Source organism: Protomyctophum parallelum (genome assembly GCF_964188405.1).
Source record: "Protomyctophum parallelum genome assembly, chromosome: 20".
Classification (NCBI taxonomy): domain Eukaryota; kingdom Metazoa; phylum Chordata; class Actinopteri; order Myctophiformes; family Myctophidae; genus Protomyctophum; species Protomyctophum parallelum.
The window spans coordinates 15,246,728-15,265,494 of record NC_139718.1 but is presented as its reverse complement, the minus strand read 5'-3'; the positions used below and the strand labels follow the sequence as shown (position 1 = coordinate 15,265,494).

Sequence of the window (18,767 nt, the reverse complement as noted above, 5' to 3'; positions counted from 1 at the left end):
AATCACTTGAGATTGGGCGCGTCATCGGTAGCTGAGCGTCTCTCTACCACATATCACTGGAGATGCTATCTGTGGTTCTGAGGCTGCACACACCAGGGCAGACCCCGAGGACACACAACATCTCGCGCTGCTGATGGGAATCAATGTTCTCGTGTTCTCGTTAAGGCTTATCGTTGTTCTGTCCCCTTCGCCGGGGCTGTTCCTGTATCGGTGTTTTAACCCATTTTGACCTAAAAATGTCTTCTACATCCTGACAGTTTTCGGAAAAAGCTATGTTTCTATGTCAGTCGTTCTTCGATTTAAAAAAAAATAGCACATCTACAAGCTCATAGCGCGCTACGAGCTTGTAGATCTGCTATTTTTCAATAGCTAAAGCATAACATAATGCCAACACCAAAAGGGGTTTGCGCCCAAAATGGGTTAACAAGCAGATGTCTTTGCGGGAGAGGTGGTGGTGAGGTGTTCCTTTTGAAAGATTTGCTCTCCCGATCTGGAGTGAGTGGATTATTACACAGACCTCTCATTCCAGTGAGTGGAACCCATAAAAATGACGTTAAAACGCTGAGCTTTTGCAGTCCAGACCCGGAAAACCCTGGCTATAATCCTCGACGCAGGTCGTGCCATTGTTTCAACTTGTTCGTCAACCGCGCGCGCTCAACCAATAAAACTTCAAGGTGCGGAAGTCCCTCTGGAAAGATCAATAAAGTAAACCACATGGACCCGTTTTGGTTTTCCCAGGCCCTACTACTGGTTGAGAGGCAGACATCTCACTGCGAGCTCTGCTCCATGTAGAGAGACTCCCAGTAAAAAGTAATAACATTTAATTTAGTCTGCTCAGTATGTATTTACATCATCGGTCTGGACTAATCAATAATTGGGGTCACACGGGTGTGTATTTTACAGTAATAGGGATGATATCAAGCTTTGCTGAACGTCAGGGGGATCAGCACTGGTCCAAAGGCCAGTGCTGTTTAATGAATGCATGTATTGTTTTCACACACAACACGCACACGCACCACACACGCACCGCACACGCACGCACACACGCAAGGGGAAAAACCACAGCTCGAGCAAGGAAAAAAATAGCAATTTATTTCAGATATCCCATCCCGTCACATAAAAAAATTGTGTCGTAACGACACGTGCTTTTCGGTAGAAAGCCCTTTCTCCTTTCGAAGCCAACGGTTATATTAAGGCAGTAAAAGTCCAGTAAAACCGAGCAATCCTAACTTGGTATGAGGAGGAACACCAAACACCGGGGAGATTAGTTTAGAAGCGGCTCAATGTAAGATCATGCCATTCAACACGGGCGAAACAAAAAAAAAGTATTATTTTGTCTTTGGAGTAAAAAATAAATTAGGAGGAATCTGATATTGTTCAAGTGTATATACCATTTCTCTTGGTGTCGAAAAAGTGCTGCCAAAGAGACGTGGTGTTGTGGAGTCTGGAGAACTACTGGACTGTGTGCTGGTCAGACGGTCGGGTCCGTCCGTCCGTCCGGCTTGTCTCAGATGAGAATCTTGTAGTAGTCGTCCTTGTAACTGTACAAGAACACCACGTTCACCCTGAGAATTACACAGAAGTCTGTTAGTCACCCCGTTTTCAGTAGTGGAAAGTAACATTGAAAGTACAGTACATTTACTTCTTAGTTCTCCATAACATTTTCATCTAGTTTTTATTTACTGAAGAAATTGTCTGTATATATTTAGTCATGGTTTTAGTCATCATGACTTCATTCTGATTCATTTGTGAAAAAGTGCTCTATGCACACAACTGTGAGAATGTACAAATGGAACCAACTGTGAGAATGTACAAATGGAACCAAATGCATCCTTAAGGGTTCATTTTGTTCCATTTGTACACTCTCAGAGTTACACACCCGTATGGGCTTGGAACTTTGAGACCCACTGGTGTAGCAGAGTGTTTCCAGTGAGCCAAAGCACACGCGCAGCAGCACCCTAACCCTGTTTGACCAGAATGGAACAGAGCCTTCATTGGTGTCATCGGTAACAGTAACACCTGTGAAGGAAGTCGGGAAGTGGCCCAAGTGTGTACATACTGTAGAAGTTCACAGAGAAGATTGTGGGCACATCTCAATGCCTATATTCAGGCCAGGTGCTGGATGTCAGGCATCAAGGACCATCAACAACAAGGAAGAGGAAGGACACCAGTTTGTAGAGCTCCGATAATTCATTTATTTTAAGGCCTTAAAATAAAGTAAGTCTCGGAGCTCTTCCTCTTCCTTGTTACATACTGTAGAACCCATTCATCCAACAGGATGCTACCTCCAAGGTCACAGGTGTGATGATAGGGCATAGCAGTGGGCGTGCTTTTCCCATTGAGATTTAGAAGTATTTATATCAATTTTAAGCCTAGAATCAAGCCATCCTAGATCCTGGTGAATCATCATGACCATAAAACCTTTGTTTCTGTGAAGAAGAAAATACATAATACATACTTTTTTTAATGTATATATTGAATACTTAATTATATGATATACTACATTTAATATTTTTTTTCACAGTATCAAAGGTCTGATGGTCATGACTCACCAGGATCCTGGATGGCCTGATTTCAGGCTTAAAATATTTGATGTTAATATCTTTGTAAATCTCTATGGGACATGTTTTGTGAATCTCTATGGGAAAAATGTATGGACAATTTTGCAGGGGAACCAGATAAACACACCCACTGCTATGCCCCATCAGCAAAAAGTGTGTCACTCAAAACAGAACCCCTACTGTACCTGCTCACTCATCATTACAAAACAGTTCTGGATGGACCCTGCTATGAGATCTAACAAGATAAATTCAGCCACTCTTGACCAATAGATAATTTGAATCAATAATAATAATACATCATCTTGAATCAATTTCCACCTATAATCACAGGGCCTTGCGTTTTGAACGGCCAATGGGCTCTATGCACACAGAATGAACTTGGGCCCCTTCAATACTTCCTTCACAGGTGTTACCGATGATACTAACGAAGGCTCTGTTCTATAGAGGGTATGCGCGTGACATCATCATCATACCCGGACGTTATGCAGGAACACCTACTGAGTGGCAAAAAACTACTTTCTGTTTCTGGCCTTGACAGCCCAGCCCGTACATCCAAACAGAAAAGTCTTATCTGATTGTATTAAACAATGTTAAACAACGTTAAACTCACTTTGCCACTCGATTTGCCATTGACTTTATGCATGCGCATACCTATCTATTCTGGTCAAACAGAGTCAGGGTCATGCAATTGTGCATGTTGGCTCACTGGAAACACTCTGCTACACAAGTGGGTCTCAAAGTGTCCCTGACTGGGTTCCAAATGGCCCTGTACGGGTGTGTAACTTGAGTGTACAGAATTGAACCAAATATTTGGTTCCATTTGTACGCTCTCAGAGTTATGGGGTCCTATGGGGAAAGTTTGAGAACCACTGCACACTAAATGGAACAGAGCCTTAATTAGTGTCATCTGTGAAGGAAATAGGAAACAACCCGGAAGTAACAAGAGTTATTGTGTGTGCAAACCGATACTATGCATAGAGCCCATTACCCCACATAAACAAGGGCACTCTAATTGGTCTACTTGCGTCCATTATCACCTGAATTATTGCCACTTTCCGTTTTTTTTAACCGGGAGGAGGGGTGATGGCAAGCTAGCAGCGGGCGGGCAAGTTATGAGCCTGTTTTGAAGCTCCAACTTGAAAGGTAGTTTGGCTGAGAGGGGTGTTGGGGGGGGGGACGCCGGGGGGGACGCTGGTGATTGTGGGCCCCTCGGGACGCATTGGGGTTTATGATACTAACCCTAACCCGGCCAGTGGTGGAAAGAAACCAAGTAAATTATCTTAAGTACTGTACTTAAGTACAGTTTAGAGGTATTTTGAGTATTTACTTCCACTCCACTGCATCTCAGAGACAAATATTGTACTTTTGATCAAGTACATTTTGAATTCCGGACTTTTACTTTTAACAGAGTTGCAGTATTGATACTTTTACTTAAATGTTTCAACTGTTGGCGTTGCCTCCGTGACGTTCGCTCGACGCGTGATTATGAAACCCACCACAGCTCTAGGATAGACCCGTCTGATTGGCTCCCGGGCAGGCATAGTTTTACAGAGGTTAGGTTTAGGGTTAAAGGTGTAGTGAAACGGAAATGGTGAACAACATGAAAATGGTGTTTCAACATGAAACACCGGTCTGAAGTTTCTGAACCAATCAGAGTGTCGCATCCCTTCAGGCGATGGGACGGTAGCTAGGGACGGTAGCTATGCTATGCGCAACAGTGTGGTGTGTGTTTGTTTATAAATCATATGGTCAGCCAGCACAACCAGTTTACTGTTATGTGGCTTATTTCTACCCTATAATGTTTTCAGATACATATTTTAGCGTGATGATTAAGTGGAAACCGAGTAATACACTGTCTGGATGTTATCTTGAATGGGAATAAAAACTGAGGATTTCTTCAATCAGTAGCAGCTGTGTTGGACGATTGCGCAGATATGGGGAATTAAACGGGTGAGCTTCATTTTTATTGGCTTTTATCGATGTGTATCTCTACACGTCATCACGCAGCACGTTTTCGTTTTAATAAATAAATAATACAATCGTTTTATGGACTTTTGATATAAGTCATATGATGACCACGGATATGGTCTAAAAGTGTGAAAAACGTCTTTTTCATTTCACTACACCTTTAAGGTAAGGTAAGGTAAGGTTTAGGTATAGTTTTACTGAGGTTAGGTTTAGGTATAGTTTTACTGAGGTTATGTTTAGGGTTAAGGTTAGGTTTAGGTATAGTTTGATTGAGGTTAGGTTTAGGGTTAAGTTTATCTATAGTTTTACTGAGGTTTCCGGATTAAGGGTTAGGTTTAGGCTAGCTGCAAAAAACTGTCAATCACAGCGATTACTGGCCAATCACAGAGGGGTTTGTCTAGAGCTGCAGTGGGATCCATAATAACGCTCGCTCGATAGTAAACAATTATCTCTTTCTGTCTCTCTCTCAATGGCGAACGGGACACGCAACACTGAGAGGTGTGTGTGTGTGTGTGTGTGGGGGGGGGGGGTGAAAAACAACTGCTCTGGTGAAGCCAGACACAAAGCTCTCATTGGAGCCGCCGGGGGAGTGGATTTCATTTCTTTTGTTGCCATATCCCATTCATGAAAGAAAAGGAAAATCCATCAAATCCCCTCACAGGGCTGCTCTCTATGGGCATTCGCTAGCGTCACGAGTCACAACACTGGAAGCACCGAGCAGAGGAGGTGGTGTGTGTACGTGTGCGTGCGTGTGTGTGTGTGTGTGTGTGTGTGTGTGAGTTGTAGCTTTGAAAGAAAGAAATGAGAGAAATAAGCTATGAAAATGAGCCCAAATTAAAGAAGTGACCTGAGGCCACAGGGGAATCAGATATTTGAAAATAGCAGATCTACAAGCTCGAGCCTGCTATTAAAAAATAATACTAATAAAATAAAATAAAAAAGGTACAGGGGTAACAAAATACTCGTGGACAAATACACATAAATCTGCGGGTACTGTGTGAGAACCACTGGTTTAACATAATTTAGGAAGCTTCAAACAAGCCCAAATTAGTAACTACACTTCGGAAACAAGCCCAAAAAACAATATATATAATAATATTTACAAGCAACTTTACAGAAAAAAACAATTGTGCCCAAAGTCACTCATAATAATGAGCAACATGGCAACACTGCTCGGGAGCTTGGGATAAATATTATAAACCACTCCACCCATAACAACAGTAATGGCTGAACCCAAAATACTTAACCCCACAAGTCAATCAACCAGGGGGTGTTAAGAGCCAGACATCACAGAAACTAAACGAGGTAAATCCTCGCCCCCCAGATTTCACCTCAGGAAATGGGATCACCTGAGGTTGTGATGTTCTGGAGGCGGTAGTTACATCTCGTCAGTTCTCCTGGAACACCTGCGGCGCGCCGGCTTAGTCCAGGCTTTGGAGTGGCAGCTGCCCATAAAAGGAAGTCTGCCTTTTTTTAAGACGGGGGTGTATTATTACAATTTAATGTGTTCTACTGTTTGTTTGCCTCAGGTTTCATGATTTATTTCTTGTTTTGTATTTTTATTATAGGAAAGGCAAGTCAGGGCTTGACCTGTGGTATGTGGGAGCAGATAGAGGCGAGGATACAGGGTCTCCTTGCCCGTTCTAGCAGGGGCACAGCACTGACATGAAACAGACCTACAGTACGTGGCCTGGGCCGGCTGAGCGGTCCAAAAATAAATAAAAATAAGACCTACGTGTTGTTTTGAACAAGGCTATTCCGCCCTGCACAAACAAAGACTAGTCTCGCGTAGCCAGACAACTAATCTTGGAATACTATACAGAGTCTGGCATTGCAACTCCCCAAATCAGAGTAAGGAAGCTGCCATTTCCGATCACAAAAATATATTTTAAAATATATTTACATTTTATTTTTTTAATTTCCATTTCTGCAAAGCAGCAAGCTATATATGGTTGCCTGAGATGACCTCTATTTCTATTAGGATACATTTGCGCGACTGTAAAGACAAAGCGGAAGTGAGGAGGTAGCTTCACTTCCGCTTAATCATGATCAGAGCTTCCGTGCTCCAGACTGTATGAAAATTGCGAGAGGCAACAGTCTGGCCACATGAGACTGCACAGACATGGCAACACTCCTACCTTTTAACCATTTTCAAGCGGTGGATCTCCTCGCAGATGGACTTGAGGTAGCGCTGTTTGGGGAGGCGAGACAGCAGATGCTGGACGCTGATGTTGAACTGCTCCTCACTGTCAAACTGGGGAGAGACCAAGAAGAGACAACATTAAGGTCTTTGCACATCAAGTGTTGAGTTCGTCGACTACCGGCTTTTTTCACTGACAAAAGCAAAAGAAAAACTGAGCTATGATGTCTAAAACTAGGACTAAATATATTGACAATTTCGTCAAGAATCAAAAACTAGACTAAGATAAGACTAGATTTTGGTAGATGTTTGGTCGTGTGGAGGTGTCACTCTCCAAAAATAGCCAATCTACAAGCTCACAACGTGTCACAGTACTGTACATGTCGCAGCGCGTAGATCTGCTATTTTCGGCACACAGCTGAGTATACTGTAAATCAGGCATTTCAACACCATCACGGCCGGCCAAAATACATTTTTGACAACTAAATTTAGTTGTCTAAAATGTATTTTGGCTTTTCATATGACTAAAACTAAATGAAATTTTATTCAAAAGACTATGACTAAAACAACATAAAAATCTTCCGTCAAAATCAACACTGTTGGGCCCTGGCCGTCCTGGCGGTCGGGGCGTCTGGGCTGGTGGTCCGGCCTGGCAGAGTGTTATGGGTTCGAGTCCCGATCCCGACGACCTTTGCTGCGTGTGTGTGTCCCCCCCCCCTCTCTCCCCATTTACTGTCCACCTACTGTATATCTGTCAATAATGGGCAGAGAGCCTAGAAAAATATCTTAAACAAAAATCAACACCATTGCACATCAAGTCCACATGTTTTCATATCTGCTGTACAAGTATATGGAGCTACAGTACCAGTCACCCTCACAAGCTTAATATAGAGCCATCGCACGAACGACAAAGCTATCTTTTCTTTTTATTTTTATCACAAAAGGCCTTCACCACCATAGTGCCTGACCTCAAACAAAGCTCAGCTTTATTCAGCGCCCTGTCAGACACTGAGGACCCCAAAGTCTCTCTCTCCGACCACAATAAACGGCAACGGGTATAAAAAGATTGATCTGTGGCTTTGAACACGTACATACGCACACACACATATACCATGTATATTATTGCGTGTCATGGCTGTGCGGAGTGGGTCGAGATGTATAAGGCCGAGTTGCCTGGTCCCTTTGTGCTGGTGTGACTTGGGGTAATTAGAAGCTGCACATTTGAAGCAGGCTTTTCCTGTTGGCCTGGCTCTGACCCACTGTGTATTGTCGTGCGTTTTCATACGCTGAAAAAGTGTTTTCTTTGACGCGTGCGGTGGAAGGGGGCCGACTGTACAGGGAGCCCTTTCATTCCCAGTGAGGGGAGACTGCTGTTGCTTACATAACAGTGGTGTTAAGATCATTTTTCTTCTTTCTTTATGGTTCCTCACATCATTATGACTGACGTTACCTTTTCTTTTCTTTTTTTTTACGCCACGCTGATGGAAACCATGGTTTCTGCAGCAGATACAGTCCAAGTCAGGCCAATGTGGAATGTGAATTGTAACACGTCAGTGGTGGATATTATTTGTATTAACTGTGTCTGTCTGCGTGTTAGGGATGGGGTCGGGCACGCGTTCAGCCGTGTACATGACAATAAATCACTCTCCGCTTAGAACTAATTAACCGTGAGTTTCTCAGACAGGATTAAACATCAATTGTTAGTTATTTATTTACGTTATGCCCTAGCAGTGACAGCTACACCAACCTACTTCTGTCCAGAGCCACAACCTTATCTGGTTGGATTTATACTACAGTACATTGTGTCAAATATCCAATGTTGCTGCCCACCAAAATCTATATTCACTTCCAAACAATTAAGCAGCAATGTTTAGGCCAGGGGAAACGCGTTTTTAATGGATTGGCTTTAAAAAAATAAACCACAGTTTGCTTTGAAACCAAAGCTTATAAAAAGACATCTAGGAAGCCGGAAAGCTGTGGGAAAGCATTTCCAGAAAGACAGAAGACTGTTAACTTTGTTTCAGTTGAAACAGTTCTCCTAATCCTCTTGTTGGCTCTTTCTGTAATAAAGACGGTTGCCTTGATTTGCTGCGTTGAAGTGCTGACATCGGTTGCGCTACACACTAGTCATGAGTCACGTGATGTGATTCATTCATATAAATAGGACGTCATGACACTACGGTTAATCTGGGATAACCACGAACATTTAAAGTGTACATCTTTTACAGCAACAACAAATTAATCCCAAACACCCTTCCCTACTGTATGTATGAGTAGTGTTGTAGTCGAGTCCACCTAAAGCCCAAGTCAAGACCAAGTCAGAGGGGGGCAGAGTCCAGAGACCAGATTCTATTTTATAGGTACAGAAAACACTGCGAGAGCAGGCAGGCACATCAGCTGTTACTTAACAAGATAACTGTCTATAAGGCCCAGACAGTTCTCTTATGTTAATGTGAATGGTCTCAATGATTTCATTGCAGTGTAGCGACTAGTGACTTGTGACTCGAGTTGACTTGGTAGGGGCAGAGTTCCGAGTCCCTTGGTCCGAGACAGAGTCAAGGGGGCGATTCAATGACCGAGTCAATGAAAATATGGACTCGAGACCGGACTGACGAGTCATGGACTGGAGCAGTACAGCACCATGTAAGAGGCTATACATACATAGCAGGTATAAACAAACAGCCTCTGGCAGCCGGCCACTGCTCTCTGTGGACCACAACAGGGGTGTTTTCCCCAGACTGGGCTGTTGAAAAGGAAGGATACGGGATCCCCTTTCTTCCTGTTCCAGGGACCCTCACCTCTGCTGGCCTTTTGCTTTCACCCACCCCTCCCTCCCTCCCTCCCTCCATTCAATGAGAAGTGGCCTTTTATTGACTCTGTTCATGACAAGACCACTAGAGTACCTCCAGAGACAGGAAGTAGATGAGCGTTTCCTTCTGCAGGTCCACCTGCGGGGTAGAAGAGGAGGGGGGGGGGGTGGTTAGTAGAACACAATGGAAGCTCGTCCACTTTCATTCCACAACATTTATTTGTAAGCTTTAAGTTACTACAGTACGGTAGTTACTTTGGAGATTCTGATTATTATTACAAGACATACAGTAACCTCTTCAGCCCTATATACATTTTGAAAATAGCCGATCTACAAGCTCACAATGCGTCACATTGCGACGAATTGTGAGCTTGTAGATCTGCAATTTTCAAAATATCTTTATACATTTGAAAACAAGTGGAACATTCTGCATAATGAGTACTTTTACTTTTGGTACCTTATGTACAGTACATTTTGAGGCCAATAGTTTTGTACTTTTACTTTTAAATTTGGAATTCCGGACTTTCACTTGTGACAGAGCATTTCTACGCTGCAGTATTGATACTTTTAGTACAAAATGTGAGTACTTGTTCCACCACTGCGCATACGGTTCATAACAACACGACATACATTTCCTCAGGAAGTGGCTCCTGCATCCTTATACCTCGAGGGAAAACATACACAAGGCCGCCGGGACAAAACCAGGAAGCAAAACAAAAAACGTCCGTGGACAGGTGGTTACTGTTTATTTGTGCGCCGTGCTGTGCTGTCTCAATTTGGAGACAGCACAGCGGGGGAAAAGATTGCTCTATAATTCCGCTTTCATAAACGCGATCGCCGCTAGTACCCCGAAATTGGAAGACTAATGGCCTTGTGGCTTTGTCATGGGAAAACGACTGCTGTTCTGTTCCATTTGGGACTGATAGGAGTGGTAAACAGGCCGCTGGCATGAACTGAGGCAGACACTCTGGCCTGAGAAACACCGCTATCAGGGTGATTCTGTCTGTTTCGTTTCAGTAACTCGCAATAAAGGCAGCGTTGGTGACGGGATCCAGACACAAACAAAGATAAATGTATTTACCAAATGCATTTACCCGAAGGGGTAAACGAAAAACAAAAAAACAGCGACGGCACAAGAAGGGATAATCTACTTTGAGAATACCTCGCTGCAGTTTTTACTACAAAACCACAAATAAACGAAACACGCCGGGCCATTCCGATTCGTCCCACACACATGTGCACACTGTGTTCTGTTTGGTGTTTATTGTTCTGCCCGCAAGTTAAACGGTTACGTTGGCAATCTCAGCCGCAGCAGGGGGTTCCAGGGACATGTGAACGACAAGAAAAATGGGACCGCATCCTCTGATGTTTTGCTATTTTAGCTAAAAAAAACTAAAACACTTTCTGGTTCTTGTGATTTCGCACATGGATTGGACAGATAAGGTGGGAGAATGAGGGGGGCAAACAAACACATGACTTACAGCCAGAACTTCAATGTCATTGCTCTTGTTCTGCAAATTGCTACCAACATTCTGCAATCTGCTTTGGATCTGAAAAGAGAAAAGTGGGGGAGGGAGAGAGAGAAAGTGACGGGGGAGAGGAGGGGGGGAAGAGAGAGGAGAATAATTGCTCCCATGATCAAAATCAAACAGTGGAAAACAAAAAACGATTCTTCCTCACATGCAATCTTTCTCTGAGAGAGCCAGCGGGCATTTTAACAGCGCCTGTTAACATACGCGAGTGACAAAGGCACAGAGGGAGCCAGCACGCACTGGACAGAGATGGAAACACAGAGGGAGGGAGGAAGAGAGAGAGAGAGAGAGAGGAGGCAGTCTGATGGAAAGGGAAGGAGAGTAACCCCAGATAGTATAGTAATTGATTTCCAAAGCAGTCACAGAGGTCCCTGGCAGAGAGAGAGAGAGAGAGAGAGCAACATTCAGCGTCTCTGTCGCAGGCCAAACTCTGGTCGCGTGGATCTCGTGGTGCGCAGCGTGACTGAACCGCAGTGTGTGTGTGTGTGTGTGTGTGTGTGTGCGTGCATGCATGTCCGCGCGTGTGTGTGGTTGCACCGTGTGTCGCCAACTGACCTGAGTTTCATAGCGTCTCTTCGCGCTGGCGGAAACTTTATCGGGGCTGATGACGTTCACGTTTATGTTCACGGCGCTACTGCTCCCATGCTGCTCCGACGACCCTGCGTGCGCACACAGGAAAGAGTTCACAACTCATTCCCAATTTGATCCGTTATTATAAAGAGGCTTTGACCCCTTTGTCACACCGCAGAAACATGCGTGTCCAATAAACAGTCTCGAGCAGCCATTCTTTTGCTCAGACTGTTCAGTACAGTGAACGGAATTAACATGTCTGCATGTGGAGGTATGCCAGACATGGTGTGAAATCTCACACTGTGATCAGTCGCTCAGGGGGCTCACACTGCACACGTAACACTTTTTTTTTTTTTGGGTCTCATGTGGTGCAAAAGAAGTCAAACAAAGCACGGCTATAACAAAAAGCAGCCCTCCTCTTATACCCATGCCAACATTCACAAGTCACCATAGTCTAAACCAGTGGTTCTCAACCTCCATTTCAGCCCAGTTTCATATATATAGGCAGGCCACTGAACAATATGAATTTGATTTTTTTATTTGGGAAACCTAATCTAACACTGAAAAGTGTTAATTTAACTCTGAGTGTACAAAAAGAACCAAGTGTCCATTTGGTTCCCTTTTCACAACCCCAGAGTTACAAAACGTCCTTTTGTTCCCAACTATCAATCACTTAAAGGGCCACTTCACCCCTTTTTCAACCAGATCTTATTTTAACACCATCGGGGCCCATGACGTAAATCACCGGCAAGTTCAAGTTGCACGGTGATGTGCCAGAGACGGAGATTGATAATCTCCAAATATGGGGACGTCCACCGCCTGTTTTCAACCGGCACCCACCACTCTAGCCCATTTTGGGAGGGAACCCGTTTTGGTGTTAGCATTACGTTATGCTTTAGCTATTGAAAAATAGCAGATCTACAAGCTCATAGGTCTGCTATTTTTGAAAAATCGAAGAACGACTGACATAGAAACGTAGCTTTTTCAGAAAACTGTCGGGATGTATAACACATTTTTAGAATCTGATCTCAGGTCAGAATGGGCTAGACCAGAGATCATACAGGCTGGGGGCCAGGCCAGGCCAGGGGGTCCTTGCGTTGCAGTACCTGAGGTGTTGAGAAGTGATCCTTTGGGGTTCTGCAGAGAGATGCTCTCAGATATCTCCCTGTGGAGAGGAGGAGGCGACGAGGACATGTGGTCAGAACAAGGCTGTTTATCTCTCTCCACAGAAAGCCATTCTTCAGAGCGTTGGCGAGCAGAGCAGTCCCGATCGATCGCTTTACCTGATGTTTCTGTCCTCGCAATATTTGGTCCGACATTTCTGGACGATGTGGTCCACCAGGTCCGACTCAGGAATCCGTTTCTCCGACTGCCTGTCCTTCTCAAAGGACTTGACCTGCAAGACACCAAATTACATTTCCACATGTTCTCACATTCTGCCCAGGGATAATTCAGTTATCTAAAACTGCAAAGGGAAAACACATTTTCTTAACTGAAACTAAAATAAAAAACTAAGTGTTACTTAAACTAAAACAAAACGATGGAATACTAACTAAAACAAATTAGAATTGCATGTAAAATTATCTTTGTTTTATATGTTCCACCATCAACTCTGATTCAGTCATGCAGTCTTTCATCCTACCCACTTCAGCTTCTATGTCAGGTTTGGAAAAACTAGACTAAAATTGAATTAAACTAAAACTAGTCAATTCCTGAAAATGAAAACTACTTATACACTGAAAACGAACTAAAACTAAACAGAAAATCCGATGTCAAACCGAAAAAGGAAATAAAAACGAAAATAATTCATTTCAAAACTATAATAACTCTGATTCCAATGTCTTGTTATTCTCTCTTAGAGAATAACCTGAGAATAACCTTCAGAAAGAAGGCAGACTAAAGCTGTTGCTGCCAAGTCTGTGTGTGAACTGGCTAGACAGACTGCTACATAATATGAATATCTGCTCAAAGACTGTGGGACGAAGCAGCATAAACAGCACTAAAAGAATGCTATCTCTGGCAGGTAATATTATGTCCGCCCTCTCATATTTTACTTGAAGAATATCAGGTCTTGCCTTCAAACGGAAAGATTCATAGTCCCACAAGCTCGCCCCGACAGACTGCCGGGCCGGATTAACACCTCTGAGGGCCCCTGGGCACTGAAGCATTGCGCACGCAACATTTTTGCTGTTTTGTAGCCGTTTTAGGGCAGTTTAATGCCGTTATATTGGCCTATTTCCGGTCGCCTTTTGGTGTTTTAAGCATGTTATACTTTAGCTGTTGAAAAATAGCAGATCTACAAGCTCATAGCGTGGCACAGAGTGAATTAAACTAAATCTTATGGTATAATAATAAGGTATAGCTTGGAACACACTGAATAACATTACGATGGATGATGATGCTGTACCTTCACATAGTTGCCCTCCTTATCAGACACCAGCGCCATACAGGTGATGCTGGCCTGTCTGCAGTGCTCCAACAAGGTATCCTGAGACTGCACACACACACACACACACACACACACACACACACACACACACACACACACACACACACACACACACACACACACACACACACACACACACACACACACACACACACACACACACACACAGTGTTAATTCCGTCGACTAAAGGCCTATTCATAATCCATCCAGGTGATGAGGTGACCACCGTTTCGGAATAAGCCTTTAAACTGTTGTAAAACCGCTGACAAAAAATACAACTGTTTATACAACCTTTTCAGCAACAAATAAAAGCTAGACTAAAATGTTAGGGTCGGGACTAGTGGAGAAGAGATCCAGTAGAACAATTACGACAAGTCATTTTATGGTTGGTTGTGTGTGGGTGTCACTCCGAAAATAGCTGATCTCAACGTGTCAAAAATGAACACAGGCAAGAAGAAGCAACATATTCATACTGCCACTTTCTGGTGGGTTCAGGCGGGGGTGGGGGGGGGACACAGAGACCAACTGATGTTAAAAACCAACATTTCCAGCAGGCGCTAGTAATTATTGGCTATATAGACACTGAATGTTATCACAACATACAAGACAAGCGAACCTTTCATCACTAGGGGTTCTAGTGTATTATTGATGATAAGCTCTACCTGCACGGCTACAGGAGGATGACGTGGGAATCATGGGGGACATAGTTCATCAAGTCTAAAGGCGGTTAGCCAGCTGTTAGCCGCCTTGGGCTTGTTGTTTTTTGTAGAGTCGCTTGTAAATATTTGTAGTTAGTTGCGGGTTGCTGCTTTTCGGGCTCGTTTCCAAAGTGTAGTTGCTTATTTGGGCTTGTTGTGTCTGATGTTGTTTAAACCAGTGGCTCTCAAACATTTTGATGTCAAGGACGGACCCCCAAATTAATTCATTCATGAATTGATTTGTCCACAGACCCCCATCGGAGAATGTTTTGTGCCAGGGACCCCCGTACCGGATTTTCTTTTTCGTTAAAATGTTTTCTTTTTTAAGATGTTTTGGGAAATAGCAGATCTACAAGCTCACATGTAGAGCGATGCGATATAAATATAGGTTTAAAGTGCTCACGTGGCCTATAATCGTTTCTTTTGAGCTTGTCTGCCTAGACCAGGGGTCCTCAACTGGCGGACCATGGTCCACGACCGGACCGCGGACCACCTCTCTGTGGACCCTAGGCAAAAAAAAAAAAAAATATATATATATTTTTTTTGCATCAGGTCAGGCCAGCAAAAAAAAATCTCTCCTAAGCTCAGGCCAGCCCAGCCACAGTCAATTTCAATTCAGGCAGTGTTGCTGCAGCACAACTACATTGTGTGTCTTACGCGCGCGCAGTGTGATTTGGATTTGGAGTTCCACTCCGGGCCTGCACTCTGCACCCCATTATTGGTTGGTTGGAAGCGGATCTGATTTGTATAAGCTTGGCTTGACCATACTAAACGGGCATAGAGCCCCGCTCTCCGATGGACGCCCCGCATGGGACCGGACCTCGGTCTTATTCAAAAAAATATTTGTGGACCTTCATCATTTCTAGTTGAGGACCCCTGGCCTAGACGTAACTGCTTATTTCTCACTGGTGGCCCCTAGTGAGACTAATCTTATGGCCGGCCCAGGAAGAGAGATTGTGCCTAGTTTTCATGCAGATTGGAGCAACGGTGTACCTGTGGCCCCCCGAGGTCCCCCTGTGGCCCCCGAGGCCCCCCTGTGGCCCCCGACGTCCCCCTGTGGCCCCCCTGTGGCCCCCGAGGTCCCCCTGTGGCCCCTGAGGTCCCCCTGTGGCCCCCGACGTCCCCCTGTGGCCCCCGACGTCCCCCTGTGGCCCCCGAGGCCCCCCTCACTCATAGCCCCTGGTGTGTCTATTGTCAAGGCAGATACCTGAACGGATGGGGGTGCCAAATTTGGTGCGGATTGGAACAACGGTGCACCTTGCATGTCCGGATGTTACGTTTGTAACGTCCAACAGCCGTACAATTTTAATATAGGATAGCTGTTTTGCAAAGATGACAATTTGTGAAAATTGTCTCCTATAATGTCATCAAATTGATTTGAAAATAATTCAACTGTAACAATTAGGTAGTCAAAACATCAGTACGAATCGGAGGGCTAGGACATTTAACCCCAAAGGTCAGGCTCTACAGAACAGTTCATAAAGGTGGCACAGTCGCCCATTTTACAGTGACCTTTGCAGTGACACTGACTCAGTTAAGAGGAGTTTTGCTTGGAACATGGAGAGCTTGGACTTCCCATGCAGGGAAATACAAAAATCAATGTTTGCGCAGGTAGCACATTCGACCACATCGTTAAGCATACAGTATATGTGTTTTTGTGCGAGCGTGACAGCCTGATTTATCCTCAAACTCAGCCAGGCGGTTTAATCTGGCTCCTTGCTTAGATGACCTAGCGGCAGAGAAAAACAAACTGTGTTTGTGTGCATTAGAATGTAACTTTGTCTCAAAGCTGCACTCAATGACAGAAAAGTCAGTCGGAACTGCAAGAGATTGCCTAAAGGGAGACGGGGCAGCTTTGGGCCATATGCCTCTCTTGGGTCGACCGCATTGTGGAATGAGGGGGGGTGTTTGCCATATTTGGCCAATAAAAACAAAAAAAGCATGGAACAGTCTCCAGAGGGTGAATTAGAGCTTATACCGCAGGATGGTTCGGTCTGGGCCAGCATGTGAAAGGTGTTAACAATGGACTAGGAGAGCTGGTTGAAAAGCTCTCTTCAAGGCCTTTACGCCACCTGACCAGTGGATTTGGCGCGAGCCGAGATAGCGAAATCGCAAAGAGACAGACACGCACAAACGCACAGCTGTCCTGGGGAGGTCTGAGAGGTACCGCTTTACAGCTCCTGGGCTGGCATTTTGGAGCGCTTGAGCCGGGCCCCCTTGTTTCCAGCTGAGAGGTAGCGCAGGGTAACCTTCTCTGTGCCGAAGAAGGATAGATGTAAGGCAAAAGGTATCATGATTATATGAGACTGGTTTTAACCAACCTTTCATACTTGAAAAAATAGCTTGATAGTTGATATTTATCGCAACACAAATATTGAGGTCTTTGGTCAAAAAATATCTGATCTCTCACTAGATACAGTAGCTCTTGATCTAGCCTAGCCAGCAGAAAGGAGAAGAGAGCAAAATCACATTCAGTAGACGGAGGAAATGGCCAAACTAGAATGGGAAAAGGAAAAGAAATAGAGTATAGTGGGCACAGTGAGAGGGGCTGTCTGCATACAGTGCTGTGCCAGGCAGTGAGGGAAAGCCAAACGCACGCACGCACGCACGGGACTGACATCACCCTGTCTCATAAACATGAAGAATGTGACAGTGGCATGGCATCAGGGCTTTGGGACCAGGAATGCTGGGGCACTTTCTAAAAAAAGAAAAGAAAAAAGCCTTAAAGGGAAGATGTTTTGTAACCGCATTTCAATATATCTGCCCCCCTCATTAGTGCTCACTGTAGGACGCCAGGACGGTGCCATTTTCTGTCACTGGCATTGGGGGTAAATCTTCAAGCCGTCCACAGCAAGCCTCTGGGATGCACTACTAGTAGACAGCGTTGTACCTCCGTATTTCACCTTACGTTTTCCGCCATAAATGAATAGGGTTGCAGATCTGCAGTGGTGGAAAAAGTACTGACATGTTTTACTTAATTAAATAAGTATAGACTATGTGACAACCAGGAATAGTCTGGTGACCACCGGAGAGACGGGTGGCAGCCGGAATGTAGACGGCACCCGGGAGCAGTATGGGTTGGCGCCCCAGCCTGTGTCTTCCGTGAGGAAGAAGCCCAACAAATCCACAGTGAGGCCTTTAGGTGGGCCATTCAAGTTGCAAGCGGAGCCTGCGGCACCACCATGGGCCAGGTGGAGCCTGCAGAACCATTGCGGCTCGAGAATCCACCACTCCTGAATGAAGTGCCTGGTGCTGGGAGGCTCGTGCAACGCACAGGTGCTGTACCTGGTGAGCAGGAGTGGACCTGGTGAGACGTAGAAGGGGCCCGGACAGGAGACAACCCACAGAGCCTATAGTCCTTCCACGCGCCAGATTGATGCGATCCTTCCGCATACCCAGTCCCGGCATAGTAGTTCCAGATTTAAAGTGGCTAAGTGCGTCTGTTTCTATTTTTATTCATAAATATTTAACGGATTAAAAGTATTAGCAGGAGCTTGTGAATTGAACAATTACTGTAAACTAACGGTTTTGGACATACAAGGTTTCAGCGACTGTGTAGTGTGTACTGAGCATTATCGAGGAGATAAGGTTGACGGATGGCCAAACGTTCCTTTAACTATGGGCAGATTTGAAGTCGGACCATTATTCTCCCATTTCGGTTTTTCGCCCGGTTTCCAAACAGTGAATCAATCACACACGAGTATAAATTTGTCTGCTGGCGATGATTGATGGACGAGTCAACCGCTACAGAAACAAACTCTGTGCTGTATTGCCTCAGCATGGCTGTCAGGCTGTCCTCAATCAAAGGCCAACGCCGGCCGGCAATAGAGCCTGGATTCTCCGAGGTGTTTACGGCTTCAGATATTGTCAAGATAATGTCGGCTGCTGCTGCTGTCGGACCACATTTTCCTACTGGCAAGTCAGCGGAGAAGCTGAATGTCAGTGTGTGAGGCTCTCTGTAGGAGAGGGGCCGTTACTGCACTACCAGCAGAGTGATACACGCTGTTACTGCACTACCAGCAGAGTGATACACGCTGTT

General features: G+C 44.8%; 1 protein-coding gene across 1 annotated transcript in view; it reads right to left on the bottom strand.

Moving 5' to 3' along the window:
* Positions 1-838: 838 nt before the first annotated feature.
* eif2ak4 (eukaryotic translation initiation factor 2 alpha kinase 4) overlaps positions 839-18,767 on the bottom strand; it is a 52,714-nt gene continuing 34,785 nt past the window's right edge. The window contains exons 32-39 of the mRNA XM_083792687.1: positions 13,988-14,074; positions 12,864-12,976; positions 12,687-12,745; positions 11,566-11,669; positions 10,960-11,028; positions 9,573-9,617; positions 6,668-6,783; positions 839-1,565 (exon numbers count right to left, since the gene is read on the bottom strand). Of these exons, the coding sequence (XP_083648813.1) occupies positions 1,508-1,565; positions 6,668-6,783; positions 9,573-9,617; positions 10,960-11,028; positions 11,566-11,669; positions 12,687-12,745; positions 12,864-12,976; positions 13,988-14,074 (651 nt within the window). The 3' untranslated portion in view covers positions 839-1,507. The remainder of the gene's footprint in view (positions 1,566-6,667; positions 6,784-9,572; positions 9,618-10,959; positions 11,029-11,565; positions 11,670-12,686; positions 12,746-12,863; positions 12,977-13,987; positions 14,075-18,767) is intronic.